Genomic DNA, 17,682 nt, shown 5'->3' on the forward strand with positions numbered 1-17,682 from the left:
CTAGCCTGTGGAAAAGCTGCAAGGGACGGCCGAAAGAACCGACCAGCCAATCCGTGGCATGGCATGGGAATGGAGGCCTGTGAGTGGAGGAATCCACCTCCTTAATCTGACGGAGCCCACAAATGGTTTCTCTCAATCTTGTCGATTTCTTGTCTCGCTTTCCTGACTCGATTATCAGTTATCGCTTTTGAATTGCGCAAGGACGGTCCTTACCAAAGTTATCAGCAGCATATCTGTATCCGGACAGCGTCAAGGAATTCCAGTCGCTCACTCGCTCATTCATTCATATTGTCTATCGTTTATAGTTTTGTGACAAAGAAACAGATTCGACGAAGAAGAAGAAGAAGAAGAAATCTTTCACCGGGATACACTCACTTCCAACCTCCTCCATTCCTTTTACGGATCTTTGCGGGCGCATACACAAACTGCAACTTCGCAAAATCCAACAGTGAACAGGCCCGAATTTCGAAGCCCCGCGCCGCCCAACAGTCAGCAGTCAGCAGTCTGGAAGGTCTAAAAATGTTCGAGTAGATACCATCATCACTCTTTCCTTCCCCCATCACTTGGTATCTGCCACTTTGTTTTGTTTGTTCTAGAATCGCTGCTGCTTTTCGCACGTTGATCGTGGCAGAGCGTCCGTTCCTTATTGTTTTAATCCGACCTAGAAGCGGTCTCTGTGAGACTGTATTCAGACGCCCTCATTTGGCACCATCGATCATTATCAGACTGGCTGTGCCGGAGTCCTCAGGGAATACGATACTGTAGACTGGATCTCAGAAAGTAGGATACTTTGAAAGTACCAAGATAGACAGGCGACAGGGGACAATAGTGGAAGGAGATCTGAGAAGGAATTTCTTGCAAGTGTCGACAGCGCAAAAACTCCAACAACGTCGGTCAACACACCGCGCGACTTCAACGACACCGACACCGACACCGACACTCATCACCTGACCACCTAATATCCTTCCGCGTCCTCCAATCCAATACACCCATATAGTAGACACCATGGGTTTCTTACGAAGAGATCGCGATGAGGTACCAATTAATAAGAAGCAGAAGTGGGATTACATTGTAAGTATTGATGTCAATTGCCCTTTTGCTTGTAGCGGTGTGGTGGTAGCTGCTATGAATATTTGCGCTTATCCATCTTACATGCAATTGTCGCATTTACTAACAAAGGAAAAAATTAGAACCTCAATGATTTCAAGACTCGCTCTTGCTGGTCACCCGTAGCCTATTTCTTCTTCTTCGTCAATACCTTCTTTGGCGTCGCCGTTGTCGCTGCTGATTGCTACACAGCTGTCAATCTGTTAATTTTCGACCGCTGGTCTTCGAAAATCGACCCCTTCATCCCCTTCAGGATATCAAAATGGATTTTCGCCGGATGTATCATTTTCTCGTTCGTGCTCATTGGAGTCTCAATACTCTGGGCAGTCAAGGCAATCAAGGGCAATAGCATCGCGCGCGGTTATCTCAACGTTTATGCGCAGAGATGGTACTGCGTCGGTAGGGGTGGATATAAGCGTTTCTTGGTCTTTACTGAGTTGACTAAGAGTAAACACGGAAGCGACTATGTGATGCTGTTCACTTATTTCACTTTCAAAGGTATAAATATTCCCGGATCCCAATACCCATTGTGTGAGGTTCTCTAACTGGCAATTTGCGATCGATAGGCTGGGCTAAAGTCCTCCTTGCCGATGGACCTCGTCAGATCCTCAATGGCATGACACTCTACGCCGTCATGAAAGCCAAGATTATTCCAGGAACGACCAAAAGTGGCTTCAGTGGCCTTCTCGCTTCCATCAAAGCTCTCGAGGAGGAATCTTTGACACAGGCAATCATCCTATCCGTCATGCTTTTCACCTGTGTCTGGTGGATCTTGACTTTCCTTTCCCTTGCTTTCGCCGTGCTGCTTTGGATAATGTTTATTTGGCATCACGTCCCAAGCGGACACACCCTTGGATCGTACTGCAGGGAGAAGGTTGACAAGAGGCTCCTTGGGGTCGTTGCTAAGAATCATAAGAGGACTATCGAAGAAGAACGGGAGGAAAGAATGAAGGCGGACCAAGCCGGACTTGGTGCCCGAAAACCCACCTTACCCAACTTTGAAGATGCTCCCACCGGACCTGCGAAGCCCCCAGTTGGCCCTACCCTACCGTCGATTAGCGAGAAACCGGTCGCGCCTGGGCTTAAGAGAACTAATACCATGGAGACGTTTACGACCACTGTTTCTTCGAGACCTGATACGAACATGCCCTCTAGACCACCATACGCCGCCGCAAGACCTCAATTCCCAATGAGATCGTCTACAAATGATACCGCAATGTCAACCACATCGTCGATGTTTGATGAGTCGGCTAGTTTGATAGGGGATCGAAAGGACCCGTTCGCAAGAACTAACACCCCTCTATACCGACCACAACCACCCGTTGGACCATATGGTAGAAACTACGACCCTGGGCATGGACCTAACTCTTCCCAAGCCTCACTCACAAATCCATATGAGACCGCCCCCCTTCAGCCACATGACTTTCTTGGATCGCAGCAATATCTCCCGCCGGTTAATCGAAACGACACTGTATCGCCGTTTTACCAACGTCCCCCACCCATCAATCGGAATGATACTATCTCGCCTCTAGGAAATGGGCCATCTCCAGTTCAGCATAGACCAATTAACTTCGAACCGACCCAAGCTCCTTTCCAACCCTTCCCTCAGAATAACTCTATTCCTAGGCGGTTTCCAGTCCGTGCCCAGGAGCAAAACTTCGACTCGGGGATCCAGCAACCACCAATTGCGCATACCCCGTCCCCAGCTCCCGAGTTTTCAAAGTACACAGAGCATCGACATACACCGCCAATTCATCATATGCCACAATCCGAAATTTTCGAGATGGATGGCGGTGTCACCACACAAACTAACACAAAAGCTACCGATGCTATTGAGCTGAGCAGTTCACCTCCAAGAACTACTCCCGCTCCTATCCAGAGCGCTGCGGGTAACTCGTTTTCTGCTCACCCTATGGCATTTGAACTTGATACTGGTGTTCCGGTTGTCGCCCAAGCTACTACAAAATCATCTCCACCCCCTCAAACAAGGACTCGCCGCCTAACACCTCCCCAACCAATAACCACCACAGCACCACAAACAAGGTCGCCTCCTAAGCCCGCCCCTCAAGGAAGAGCTGGTCCCGCATACAATAAGCCGACCTACCAGCCTGCTGGCGCTCCAATTGCCTCCACATCGACTCCTCCACCCCAGGCCCAGGCCCAGAGACAGCTACCACAGAGAAGAATCCAGCAAGACTTCGAGCGTGAGGAACACGGGGTCGGTAGAAACATCCACGGAAACTATGATATCGAAGCCGATGTGCTGGATTCCTACCTCCATCGTTCCCCACAATCCCAAATCCAACCTCAACCGCCACAACCTCTCCAGCGACCATTCATGCAATACGAATCACAGGGACAGCAAGGAAGTAGACCTTCTACGCCAACTCGTGGCCTTCCAGTCCGCCGAGAATCCGGCGACTCATACTACAGCAACAGCGGGGCGCTTGGTCCAGCTTTTGGCCCTCCGATGAGAAGTATGACCGACACGCCTTCGGCTGGATTTGTGGGGTCTAGAAGCATGAGAGGAGATGATGGGTTTAGCATGCCGGAAAGGAGTATGACCGCTCCATTCGCACGACAACCAGATGTTCGAGACTCGCCACCAAGAGGCAACAGCAGAATTTTTGAGAATAGAATGGCGCCTTCGCCGCCAAGAGGACGGGGCCCACAGCCATACGGAAGAAATAATGGGAACGGTGGCGGTAATGGACAGGGTGGATATGGTGGAAATAACGGATACGAACAGGGTGGCTATGGTGGCGGTGGGTATTCCGCATGGTAAAAAACAACGATGAATGATTTTTATACGTAGGAGGGTGGGTGTTTTTGTGACGACTTTTGAGTGACAGCTCGAAAAAGCGAGGCTGCATTTTACATTCTTGTATACTAAAGTTTCCCCCCATTTCTACCCCCTCACACCACTTGCTTTTACTTGTTTTTTTTTTCACTTCTTCTAAAACTATTTGGGACGGCATTATGGTGTTTAACTGGTCATGGCGGGAATTTCTGGCTCGGCTTTTTTTATTTTTTTATTTTTTTGTGATGGAATGCCTGTCCCTCGGAATTACATTTATACCCTCATTAACGACCCCTTTTTTTATACTTTATTACTCACTTATTCACTCTTTACAAGATTACATTACATCCGTTCATCTGGCAATACAGCTATAACGATTATGCTAGATTTATACGTGAATGCACTATGAGGTTATTCATCAACTCCCTGAAGGTCTATGCCACATTGAATTTTTATTTAGAAGTTTGTGTTCATAGGCAAATAATGGGTATAGCAGATCTAGAAGAGTATCTATAAGTCCGATTCACATGCCGCTTTAGCTTTGAGCTGGCGCTGTTTCTATATATATCGGTACATACATGAAAATATTAAATGGCTATATAGACTTCTCGTGTCCAGCTGCAGACCAATGATATGGATACCTTTGGAAAAGGATATAAGCCGGGATGTTCGCAGAACAGTGGTTGCATATCTCTGATAATAAAATCCTATCGCGCGTGGGTCTTGTCCGCATTCAAAACTAATGGGAGCTGATGTTATAATAAATGTGGATAAATAGATAAACGGCGTAAATATAAATATAGATTTTCATTTTGTTGCATTCAATACCATGGTACTAGCAGTATCGAGGTGTCCAACACGATCATGATCAAGTGCTTGTGTTTCTTTTTTCATAATACTTCCCATACTGGGCATGAGAGAGTTCCCTTGATGATGTAGGAGATGTTGGCAGATTTAGAGGTGTATCACAGCCTCATCGAAGTTGAAGGAAGAGATATACGGGCCTGTCAGCTCGTGTACGTGTGCGAATTAGACCGGCCGCCGGCCTTCTAACTTTAGTACGTATTTTGATTTTTAAATTTAAGTATTTATACTCATAGCGCACTCTCTTTCGCTCTTATATTACATAATAAGCCCTCAGAATCCTCTGTAATTAAAGTCCCGAGGTACCAGTAGTATAGGCCAGTCCTTTGATATTATAATTGTTCATACTTAGGCACCCTACTCAGTAATACTTCCCCTACTCCTGGTCCGGGGCCTCAGAACCGCGCCATAATATGTAAGCATACGGATAGCCGTCTGCACCCTCATAGCGGGTATTCTTGACACTTTCTTGGTTTAAATATATATATATGTATATTGATATTTTGGTCATCGGCCGGTGTAGCTAGAGTTTGGAATATTATGGGTCTAGATCAGAGCTAGATCTAGTTTAAATATGACTTTGTAAGCCGGTTGCTAGAATAGCTAGATGTTTATATCGAACTCGCTGACTATAGTACTATCGTGCTTTGCGAAAAAAACGTACTAGTTCCACCATTTTAGCTGAAACCTTAGCTTGACGAAAGATATATATCGATGTGTGTAGAATTACAGAATTAATACTTATTTACACTGTATGTTATAGTTACTTAAGTATGCATATGAGCTCGGTTTTCGGACATATATTATATATCAAATCGATCTATCGTGTTTTATATATTTAAAAGAAATGATGAATGGAGAGAGTAGGTATAAGTATCTTAAGATCTTATTTATCCTAAGTTAACTGGATAAGAGAGTATAATATCATAAAGGGTCGCCGTTGATATTAGTGTTAACTCTTGTAGTTTCGATTCTGAGACGGGAGTTTGTTCTCCAATGTTCTTATACCGTCTCGAATGTTCTTTTAGAATAGCTGAGAGTTATATCATAGGTATAGGTGTGATGCTGCTTGAATAGAGCCCCACGGCCGGCCCCAGACACTGATTTATCCAGCTTCTAGAGCATGCAACTATACAGTAGATCACAGCAGTATCTCTGTGATTAAATCATAATTCCTCGGAGGGGTTCTCGTCCTACTTCCACCCCTTGAAGCCCACGGAACTTACCCGGTACCGCCCAGGTCATATGGTACCATATGGTGAGTTGATGTCGTATAGTATCACACAAATGGCGCAACAGCATGCCATATTCCCACCACCAAATTCGCAAATCCTCACCATCAGGATCTTAACTTCTTTTTCTTCACCATCCGTCGGAGCATAAAATTCTCATAGGCAAAAATAAATATCAGGTAGGTTAAAGGTATATATCACCAAATCCTCACTGTTAGCGTTGAGCATAACCAATAGCTAATGTGTTGCCCCAGCAGGTACCAACCAAAAAAAAACGCAAAAAAGAAAGGAGCGACCGTGGATTGAACACGGGACCTTGAGATATTGGCCTGTAGGACTGCAATCTCCTGCTCTACCGCTGAGCTACCACTCCGACCACTGAGCTATAATGCTCGGATGTTTGCTGCTCTTCAAACTTGACAATATAGAGTACATTGAATGAGTTTCGTCGGAGATTGTATCTGCCACGATATGAGGCCCATGCCAATTGCAAAGCCCAGGAGCATTCGGCTGAATTATCGATAATCATAGAAAGCACCTCCCAGGCCTGGGGAAGTGATAAAAAATTCAATTGAGACTAATAGTGAGGAAGCATTATATAGAGGTTATAATTATGATATCTTGAACATTTTGAGCAAAGGGACGGTCGGGGGTCAGCCCTGCATAAAGTCGTCAACGGGTACCCTGCGCCTGCATGCTCAACATGTACATACACGATGGACTTACAAAAGTCCACAAACTATGGAAAAGTAGGATATTCATACTGGCTTAATTCGGGTATTCGCATATTCTATTGCACCATTCAACCTCATAGACTGTAGAAAACCCAATGATAACACAATACACCTACGGCAACATACATGCATAATCTACGTACACTTCTAGAACAATTATATCTTAGTCGTCATTGCAAGCTAGGATGTTTATGACATGGGAATAACTAAAATCAAGTCTACAATTCAGCCCAGATTAAACTAGAAAGTGATATTAGTAGCTCCTACCTTCTACGGATTTCCATGCTTTAAGTTCATGAGAGTTTCCTAAGGGATTTTAAAGCGTGGTATAAGGTATATATATCCCTTCTGCACAGCCCACACTGTAACATTTCCACTACACTTGCATACCTTCAAATAAACTTTCGGTGAACCATTCTTCTGGTTGACTTTTATTCAGTCCTATTGGCCTCAGCTTCGAGCCTCATCGATATCTCCCTTTGACCTCCGCTTAATCCGGTCTCGAGACTCAATTTATATCATATCGATCCGCAAATCATAGCTTACAACCAAAGCTTTTAGTAGAGGCGAAGGTTGCGGTAAAGGCAAACATCACAAACAACTCCTACAAACTACAGTCATCAGGGACTATCTTCGGACTTAGATCTATAACAGATTCCATGCCTGCTGGCCCGACTAATTTGCCAAAATACCATGGCCTTCACATAGCAATATAAATCGAAAAAGCTCCCAGATCCAGAAAAGTGGATCGGACCTGGGCAATGCAATAATAACTATCATCCGATACAGATGAATGTTTCGCAAGACAGCTGCTCTCAAAAACTAGGATACAAAAAGATATCTTCTCGGTCTCTATAATAAAATTTGATATCCCACCTTATGGCCATATACATACACTAAAATGCATATCTATATCTCGATTATCTGTCGTCAGCTGGTTGGCCCCATGGAGCCAAACCTTCTACAAACCCTTGGGAACATCCATATGTTTCTAAAAGATTGGTTTGGGAAACTAAGCTGTAATTAGATACAGATATTGCAGGATCTTGTTGGAATATTCGAAACTCTTCCGTGACATGCATTCCGTTTGGATAGGATGAGAAGTTACTATAAAATTCTAAATATCCATAGGTAGGTAAGTACTGACATTCCCAAAAATCCACTTCTTGACCTCTTTCCTCTCATCAACAGTACCCCTCAAACGTGCAAACTCTCAATATACATAAATCCCATATTAGGATTGAGATCGATTGGTTAAATGGCTAAAATATAAATACTCATACCGCTCTAGCAATACCCCCTTAAACCACTCCCACAGCCTGGTAGATTATTCGAATCAACATTACAAGTCCCTTTTCGACGACGTCGATATGATATGATTTCATTATTCACTCAAGCATCGTACTTAAGGCTAATCCGAATATTAGTCGACGCAAAATTCCAATTCTGCACCTCTCAAATATGACTCAACCAACGGCCGAAGCAAATAAAATCACGTCGACTTACGGTCATACATACTTTCTGTATAATCGAGGTCGTAGATGCTTTGTTATTTCCCGGGGTCTTATTTCGCATTTCAGTATAGCGTCTCATGGCATATGTCATATTTTATATATGAGCACACGTGTACACAGAGAGCATCGATATATATGATAATTATAACACCACGCATAATAGGTATCACCCCTCCATGATATTATAATTTATCATAGCACAAATAGATCTGTATTCCTGGATAGCTTTGGGCCAATCCATGGAGTGCACCTCAGATCGTTTGATTTCAGCTTCCCCATGTCGGTTCGTTCAATAAATAAATATCCTATGTTAGAAATTGATTATATATATTCATGCTTTGACATTCCAATGTGAAGATGAGGGGGTATATGTATCTTGACACTGGTACATCGCCGCTCAATTGAAAAGCTAATACGACGATTATATATATAAGTATATCACTATAATATTCATCTGATAACACACTAATATATTGCTGGATCCATGGATAGCTTTGGGCTAATCCATGGATTAGGCCCCAGTCGACTAGTTGGGTTCTATCGGCAAATTAATGTTGGCGTCAACGTCATGAATTCAAGATGGTATATTTTGGTCAAGATATATATTTTCCAGTTACATGCACACATCCCCAAAGTTGGAATTGCGGAAATATGCATCGATATCTTTGATGCCGTTATTCAAGTTAATACGATATCGGACTATATAAATATATATAGATTAATCCACTATCGCACCTTTGTCTATTATATAATTTTATTTACAGTCCGTGGTAGCTTTGGGCTAATCCATGGATTACAATTACATCTCAATAAACCTTCAGTTCTCTTCGACAGATAATTCCTCTACACCATCTTCGAAGCTTCATCTGCGATTCAATGGCTATTATTATCCATACGATATATTTATTATACATATCATTGCCACCGGATCAATCGATGACATAATAGCTTTGCCTGTGGTATTGTTGCGTTAGCATGAATTCTAAAAAATATAGGCAATAGTAATCGATATAATCCCTCACTTGGAATAGATTTTGAAGCAATATTATATATATACATATTATGCCAGGTTGTGATAAATGAATTCTTAGCTAGCCTCTGACGTCCCTGCATCTGCTAAGATGCTTGCTTGGAGGAGAAAGAAGAAGAAACAAATACGTATGAGGTGTCGGTAATACGCATTGAATTTGGAAGGGTAATATACTTTATATAACATCGGTATTTAGGATGGTTTTGGGATTATGGCCGTGTTAGACCGACCATGCTAGGATTATTTTGGGTGGGGCTGGGTAAGAGACAAGATCGGGGGTAGAATGTGACATATTGCCTTCGCGTAGGTATTTACTTGTGTACGTATCAAGGGACTAATTAACCGACGATGTTTTTCTCGGGGTATCTTATCATGTAATTGAGTCATAGATGAATTTGATCACGAATATAAAATTTAGCCGGTGTCTGTTGCTATATCCTTATATTTGTAAGACGTGAGAGTCACGGTATTCTATTAAGCTAAAGCAAGTACAATAAGCCTCCCAACCCCCCAAAATCACTAATCTCAGAGTCTTTACCACTTTCGATTAGTTTTTCGAATTACCATGGTGACCTGCAACCTCTGTCTCCCTTCTTTCTGTGCCACTATCCGTATCCCCTTCAGCATGATGAGCCCGTCTATTCTTTATACTCTCCTCCGTTTCTTCGAGTTTCACCTTGCCTTCTTCGTTCTTTTTCAATACAAAACTCCTCCTTTCGGTATTTTCCCACCCGGTACCCTTGATATCATCGTAGCTCTCCCAGTCTTCAGTCAAGACGTGTAGATACCCGCCGTGACTAACAATGATGACTTCTTCATCTTCGTTATAATTCTCGAATAAGAAGTTTCGAGCATACGTTCCACGCTTGTCTACGTTTCGTGCTGCGAATATTCCTCTCTTTTCAGGCCATTCTGGGGTTGAAGTTCTGACTTCGGAGAAATCAAGATGGGATTGATGTTCATACCCACGAGGGGTACCCTCCTTAACGTTCTCCTTGTCAACAATGGTTGACAAGAACTTTTGAACTTCTGGGATAGTGGAACCTAAATCACATTCCCATTCTCCATTTTCTTGAAAATAAGGATCTGCGCGGATTTTGAAGTCCTCGTTTTCTGAGACAAGGCGGGTAATGGTTGGGTAGAAGGACTCGAGAGTGGTTTGAATGGTACGTTTTAATGGGGAACAGATGATATGGGTTATGGAGTTATGGTAGGGGAAATTAGAGGCGAGGATTTGGCATTGAGAGTGACCGAGGTCGGTTAGGGTCGGATCGCGAAGATGGTGTTGCCAATTAAGGTTATGGTAGCCTTGGGCATGGCCTGTGTGTTGTGATGTCATTAGTATTATCACTAGCTGAGATTGGGGGTTTGGGAGGGGACTTACGGACGAGGTGGATCAGTCGTGGTGGCATATTGTGAAGTTGAGAATGAGATGGACACCAGCGAGGATAGGAAGTTTGGAAATGGAAGAAAAGAAAGAGAGAACGAGGGAAGGATAGAGTTAGTCATATATATGGGAGGTATGTTAGATACCAAGTGTTTCCTTGGTTTCCAATGGCTTGTCTGTAGGGACAGGGGAAAAGGTCGATTGGCCTTTGAAAACAAAAAACGATATCTGAACTTAAACGATCGATTGAGCTGCGAATTGAGCGGCAGATTGGCACAATCATCGCAAGTGCCAGTCAGAATGTGGGTTAGTGTGTGTTCTACGGGCTGCCCATAGCTTGGCACAGGCTTGCTTGCCCCCTCGCCTGTACCTTCGTGCATGTGCCGTGGCTACTGCAGGTCTGTCGACCGTAGGATTCGAAGATTAGCTTTGGATTCCCAGGAACCAATCTAATGGGTGCGGTTTTTTCTCTTCTACCTCCCACTGTGACTCATGCGGTGTGCCGTGGTGCGGTTGGATGCCCTGGAATGTGGCCGACCGAGGAAAAGCTTCTTTTTAGTTCAGTTTGGGCCGCTGGATTCGTACATCTGGCGGATGTTCAGGTTGACACGCTTCCGCTTCATCCAACCGGCCCAATCGATTGTGTCAGCATTTTCTGGGCTTTGATGGTCGTACAAGCTTGGCCATCGAGTGAGCTCCTCGGGACACGTCTCTCCGATTACTTTGGGGACTCCATGCCATGCCCACCGTGATTGGCCTCCCATTACCACGGCATCCCCTGAGCGGATTCTAATTACGAGGGTGTGGTTATCGAGTGGAGGAGGCGGCGGAGGGGGTTCTTTGCCCTTTTTCTTCTTGTTTTGCTTTTGTGGTTGTGGTTTTGGGGATGCGACGGTGCTGCTGGTGGGTGTCACTGCATTGTCATCCTGGGACTCGGGCGAGAGAGATATCAAGAAGAGAGCATCACAGCCGATACTTATTGAGATGAGATCTTTGTCAGCCTCTTCGCTGACATCCCTGTGAGTGGAAAGGGTATCGCCAGGAGAGTATGTATTGCAAATCGCAGCCTCTGGTTCAACGGCTGGGAACTTTTGATACCGATATTGTTAGTTGAACCCACCAGAAACATTGACAAACAGGGGTTGCATACGAGTCTATGGATCAGATGTCGAATATCTTTTGGAAATTGCACAGGCGGCCCATCCGGATACTCTTTTGTAGTCCAGTCGTACTGTCCACCCAGAGTCATCCACCGTAGTTTCTTCTCGAGTACTTCCTCTACACTTAAAGGTTTGTGGACATCCGGGTCTTTAGGTATGAAGGTGGTAGATTTTGGGAGACTAAAGAAGGATTTATCTGTCTCGGGGTATGGGACATTGTAGTGTAGGTGAACATTGGTGAGATGCTCCTGATTTGAGAGATCCCTGAGAAGTAGTTTCGACAGTAGAGATTCTTGCGCTTGTATCGGCAGGAGAGATGGGAGAATTCGAAGACCTAGACAAGTCAAATTAACGCCCCCCCAAAAAAAAAGAAAGAAAGAAAGGAGAAGAAGAAGAAAAGAAGAAGAAGAGAAGAAGAAATAGAGGCAAGAAGGTGCAATGATAGGCTCGAGATATATATTTTGGTAGCTACCTGGTAAATATGAGTGTTCGTAGACGTTCACAGGTTCCAAAACGATCGGATCCGTCTGAACTTCGAGAAATTTTCCATATGCCGCAGCCAGTGTCTCCGACGATAACGTCTCAGTAATTTTCAGTAAGCTATTTGTATCGAGGGATGTCGTATTGATGTTCCGGAAGTCGAGAATGTGGGGTGTGTCCTCGGGTATGAATTCGACGGGCAGCTTTTGGTAGTACTTTTGGAGATCCCGAACAGACTTAGGAGCTGTCACATGGGCTTCAAGAGAGCTATCCTTCGGCATTTTATACAACAAAAAAAGGCCCTATATCCATCAAATGTTCGATTCTGGCTTCATTATTATTATCATAATCAGCCCTTCTCTTGTTGGGTATTCGGAGGACGAGGGAGTTTTGAAGGTTGGGAGGAGTGGCGTGAGTGTGCAAGCAAGCAAGCAAGCAAATAAATTTCATCCGACGCCATGTCCGTTCGATTCAATCCGATATCGAAGAGGCAGCCAGGGCATGGCAAACATGGTTTGTGGTTTGTTCCGAAAGAGGGCGCGCGTGGCGTAGTTAACGTGCCCCTCGTTGGGACTCTTTTCAAAAAGTATCTATTGGTAACTACTTAAGTATTTAGTAGGAATACCTTTGAGAAGTACTTTGAGGTACATGTACATGTACATGATACATACCATACCATTCTTAATTGGCTCGAGTCAAGAAGTAACAAAGTCAGGAATGTTAGTAGTAAGCACTTTGACTGAGAGTGATGGTGATGGTGGTGGTTGTTAGTTGTTGTCGTGTTTATTTGTTTGGGGGTGTTGCGATGCCCACAAAGAGAAGAAGAAGAGAAGAAGAACAAGAACAAGAAGAACAAGAACAAGGATAAGAATCAGCTGGGGCCTTTTCTTCCCACTCAACCACAACGAACAGACGTCGACAGACTTCACGCATACCTCCCACGCATCATACCAATTCCCTCCGTCTCTCCACCTAGTACAATCACGCTCTCATACAATTCAGACAGCTGGGAGAGAGAGAGAAGCACTGAAGCTGTTGAATTATCCCGAGGTTCTTCAAGATCACCTTACAGCTTCATCTTCTTTTTCTTCATTCTTCTTCTTCTTCTTATTCTTCTTCTCGTTCCCTGTCTGTCTGTCTCTCTCTTTTTGTTAGCTGCCAAAGTAACCTCCAACAGCCTTTTTCATTGGACAACGAGTTTTGGTGCGGACTAGCTCAAAATACAACAGGACCAACACAAAACTGCTAAACTACAAAAACTCCAAAGCTACAAAACTGACAACCACGTCGACATCGCGTTACTACTTATCGACCGACTATCTACCTCTGTCTCTATTATTCTACCGAAATACCTAGTAAGTTACCTGGACGATCACCATGAAATGCTGTCATAAACATCAATCACATCACAGCCATCACTTCCAATTGCGTACGCAATAAATAAAAATGGCTGTGGAACACTTCACCAGCTTCAACATGCCCTCTCCCCCCATCTGCTGCCATTACCACTCCCCACTCTACTCTTCTCTACTCTGCTCTCAACGTCTTGGCCTCGTCTGTATTCTGTTCGAGTACGTCACCTGTGTGTGTGCGACGTGTCTGCCATCTACGTCGGAGACCTGGGCTAGTTATTATTCTGCTGCCCAACACACCAAGCTGCCTCATCACCACCACCATCCTCATCATCATCAGCTTCATCAGATCGGTTTCCTCGATATCCCGTCTGCATTTCCATCTCCAACCCCCCCTCCCTGTTTTGTTCTGTTCTGCTCTGCTCTGCTTTGTTTTTGTGCTTCCTATATTCCCTTATATCAAAAAAAATACTACACCCAAAAATGCTGGGTAGAGGCGGTGCTGGTCGTGGCAATGGCCCTGGTGGCTGGCCTAATCACCAGCTTCCTCGTCAGCCCCGAGTCAGTCATCCATATTTGCCCCAGAATGTCCAACAGTCCATTCAGCATGTGGCTCCAGACCCGGCTAGGCAAGCTGCCAATCGTGCTGCTTTATTGGCTGCCCAGGAACGTGCTGCCACTGAGCCACAGTACCTTTCCGGGCCCGGTCATCCTATGGCTTTGGCTTTGCAAATGAACCTCGGACATCCCTTGCCACTTCCTTTGGGTCAGCAGCAACAGCAGCAACAGCAGCAACAGCAGCATCCTGCTTTGTTGGCTGTCAACCCTGGGCATCCAATGGCTGCTGCCCCTCGCAGACATATCCCGAACCAGTATAGCGGACGGGACCAGATAATCCTGAATCATCACGCTGTTCCTCCTCCTGCTCATTCTGCATTCGATCATCGTAACCGCCTTTCCCTCCCACCTGATGATTTTCAACCACCTGTTATCCGTCGACCTCTTCCTCCTTCTGCTGGTTGTAAACCGCCTCTTGGTCCTCAACCACCTGCTTACATGTTTCGACCACCTAGCCCCTATAAGAATAATAATAATAATAGTCAGCACCACCAGAGATCTTCATCAGTCTCTTCCACCTGGACAGCTATGGAGAACTACGAGCGAATTGACAAGATTGGTGAAGGTGAGTCAATTCTCAACCCTTACCATTAAAATTTATATCTATATTTTTATGCCTACATTTTTATATCTATATTTCGAGGTCTAATGCTGATACGGCGCCCCAAGGAACTTATGGTGTCGTCTACAAGGCTCGTGATCTTCGCCACGGAGGCCGCTTCGTCGCTCTCAAGAAGATCCGTCTTGAACAAGAAGATGAGGGTGTCCCATCCACCGCTATCCGCGAGATCTCCTTGCTCAAAGAACTCAACACGAATGAAAACATCGTGCGTCTACATAACATCGTTCACGCCGATGGTCATAAGCTTTATCTCGTCTTCGAGTTCCTTGACATGGACTTGAAAAAATATATGGAGACCGTCCCAAAGGGCGTTCCACTAGAACCTGGCCTCGTCAAGAAGTTCATGTCTCAACTCTGCTCTGGTGTCAAGTTTTGCCATGGCCGTCGTATTCTTCATCGAGATCTTAAGCCACAGAATCTCTTGATTGACAGTAACTTGAACCTCAAGCTTGCTGATTTTGGATTGGCTCGCGCCTTCGGCGTCCCTCTTCGCACCTACACCCACGAAGTAAGCTCTTCTCTTCATAAAAAAATAATAATACTTTTTTTCCGCTGTACCTACGTACAATTACTAACCAGGATTTAGGTTGTTACCTTGTGGTACCGTGCTCCGGAGATTTTATTGGGTAGCAAACAATATTCCACGGGAATCGACACCTGGTCCATCGGGTGCATCTTCGCCGAGATGGTTACACGTCGTCCTCTCTTTCCCGGCGACTCTGAAATCGATGAGATTTTCAAGATCTTTAGGTATGAACTGCTCTCCCGATGGCCCTCTTCCTATCCTTGCGCTAATATCTCCCTATAGTATCCTTGGAACCCCAGATGATGCTACTTGGCCCGGCGTTTCTTCCCTCCCGGACTACAAAACAACCTTCCCACAATGGGATCGCAAGGATCTCGCCACCCAAGTTAAGGGCCTAGACGAAGCCGGTCTCGATCTGCTTGAGCAAACTCTTGTTTACGACCCCGTTGGTCGTATATCCGCCAAAAAGGCTTGCGAGCACGAATACTTCTTCAGCTCTGACTTCGATCATCAGGGACATCCGTCTTTGGTGCACCGCGAATCTGATTAGTATAAGAATCGCCGCCACCTTAAACTTTGGTCCGAATATTCCTCTGAAACGCGCGAAGTTCAACTTGACAAAATCATTTGCGGGCCACGTTCTGAAGGGTCCTCTATTGTTTTCAAATCCAAAGCCGAGCAACAAATTGTCGCCCAGAAAATAGAAAATCAACAGAAGGAGTACGAAGCTGAGGTTGAAACCAAACTTCGAAACAGGCGACCCCCAGCGCTCCTTCCCGGCCTCTTCGAGAAAAATGACAGTAGTACCAATCGCATTCGCAACAACTCCATGCCCTCTTTCCTTGAGTATGTTCGACAAACTCGCAAGGCTCCAAAATAAAGTGATTTTGTATTTTTTTTTCCTCTTTTCTTTTTTCTTTTAACTTTTTACCGTTCGGTCCTTTATTGGGCCTCTGTTTATTTGATTCCGTTTCCTTTCTAACATGCAATTAACATCATAACAAGCGGCGTGGGCTCGTCTTTCATATCACTTTCTTCTTCTTTTCAATCGCAAGCCCCCCTTTTCCGTCATCGGCATGGATCGTGATGGGACCGCTGTTCCTTCTAATGAGGCTCCGTTATCATTGCTCTCTTGTTTTTTATTATTATACTCCTTCAAGCCCCAGCTTAACGTCACAACAATATGCCGTCATGCTCTTCATGATAGCCACGCACTTATAGAAAGGGGTCATTCGTACGATCCTCATTCCTGACCTCAAAAGTCGTTCCATGGTCCCATTTGCCTTTTTTCTCCCATCGCGTTTTCTTTTTTCCGATGCATTGCCAGTCGTGCCTTAGTCTGTTTTTCCCTGCACATGAACTGGAGTTTTTCGGTGTTTCGTACATACACTTTCTGTGATATAACTACCATTCTTTGATGGTAGCATAGACCAGTGCGATGCGGTGCATATACACATATTCAATTCAAACAAGATATCGATAGCTGCCGGCCTATCCATGCCATGAGATCATCGTAGGTAGCCGTTCTAGATCTAGATCTGATATATATAAACCTACGCTGTACTGTATACCTACAACCGCGCTCATAATATTAAGTAAGCTTCGATCTTAATGGCCATACGATATACTGCCGGCTCCCAGGTCGTGCCATTGCAGTGCATGGAGGCCAGATGGGAGTGTGCAGTGCGTTGTTTCGCGGGTTTTCCATGTGGCCGCTTTCGACCCAACCAACCTCGACATGGCATGACATGGCCATCTCACCAAATCTAACCAACATTGCAGTAGCTTCGGAACATCTCAACCTTCTCTCGTTTCGCAGGTATTGTACTGATCCATCAAACGACGCCGTCGATATCGTATTCTGCAACTTCGTTCCTGCCTCCAAGCACCCTTCTATATCCCAAAAGTGGGCGCCGGAAGCTATCACCCGATTTGTCAGCGAGACTAGGATCCTTGACATCATCCCAAAAGCCATTCCCTGGCAGCACCCGTACCAGCCCCAAGGGCATTCTCAGGCCTTCATCCTCCGCATTTGCAATCGATCGTTTCATCATCGTTTATACATATTTGCTCGGACCAGGAGACAGGTACGGATTCTCTAGCGTCATCTTACGACTCTCGCTCTTCGTTCCGGCAGCCTCGCGGTCTAGCTGGGATAGACGCGGCTTTTAGATATTTTCTCAATCCACCCTCTTGAATCATGCGATAGATTCCGGAACAATTCGATACGCTTGAAGCCTCTTTATTCGTTGCAAC

General features: G+C 44.9%; 4 protein-coding genes across 4 annotated transcripts; 2 read left to right on the top strand and 2 right to left on the bottom strand.

Moving 5' to 3' along the window:
* Positions 1–1,005: 1,005 nt before the first annotated feature.
* Positions 1,006–3,892, top strand: AOL_s00210g356 (uncharacterized protein; the record flags this gene model as incomplete). Its single annotated transcript, XM_011129157.1, has 3 exons — positions 1,006–1,071; positions 1,191–1,605; positions 1,674–3,892. 3 exons carry the CDS (start codon positions 1,006–1,008, stop codon positions 3,890–3,892), a joined length of 2,700 nt encoding a protein of 899 aa, XP_011127459.1.
* Positions 3,893–9,828: 5,936 nt separating this feature from the next.
* On the bottom strand, positions 9,829–10,693 carry AOL_s00210g357 (uncharacterized protein; the record flags this gene model as incomplete). The annotated part of the gene is made up of 2 exons (XM_011129158.1): positions 9,829–10,601; positions 10,666–10,693. The coding sequence occupies 2 exons, from the start codon at positions 10,691–10,693 to the stop codon at positions 9,829–9,831; spliced, it is 801 nt and encodes a 266-aa protein (XP_011127460.1).
* Positions 10,694–11,228: 535 nt separating this feature from the next.
* On the bottom strand, positions 11,229–12,589 carry AOL_s00210g358 (uncharacterized protein; the record flags this gene model as incomplete). The annotated part of the gene is made up of 3 exons (XM_011129159.1): positions 11,229–11,756; positions 11,819–12,162; positions 12,301–12,589. The coding sequence occupies 3 exons, from the start codon at positions 12,587–12,589 to the stop codon at positions 11,229–11,231; spliced, it is 1,161 nt and encodes a 386-aa protein (XP_011127461.1).
* Positions 12,590–14,143: 1,554 nt separating this feature from the next.
* On the top strand, positions 14,144–15,976 carry AOL_s00210g359 (uncharacterized protein; the record flags this gene model as incomplete). The annotated part of the gene is made up of 4 exons (XM_011129160.1): positions 14,144–14,843; positions 14,948–15,408; positions 15,487–15,650; positions 15,709–15,976. The coding sequence occupies 4 exons, from the start codon at positions 14,144–14,146 to the stop codon at positions 15,974–15,976; spliced, it is 1,593 nt and encodes a 530-aa protein (XP_011127462.1).
* Between the last annotated feature and the right edge of the window lie 1,706 nt (positions 15,977–17,682).

This window comes from Orbilia oligospora (assembly GCF_000225545.1).
Source record: "Orbilia oligospora ATCC 24927 unplaced genomic scaffold scaffold00210, whole genome shotgun sequence".
NCBI classification, from domain to species: domain Eukaryota; kingdom Fungi; phylum Ascomycota; class Orbiliomycetes; order Orbiliales; family Orbiliaceae; genus Orbilia; species Orbilia oligospora.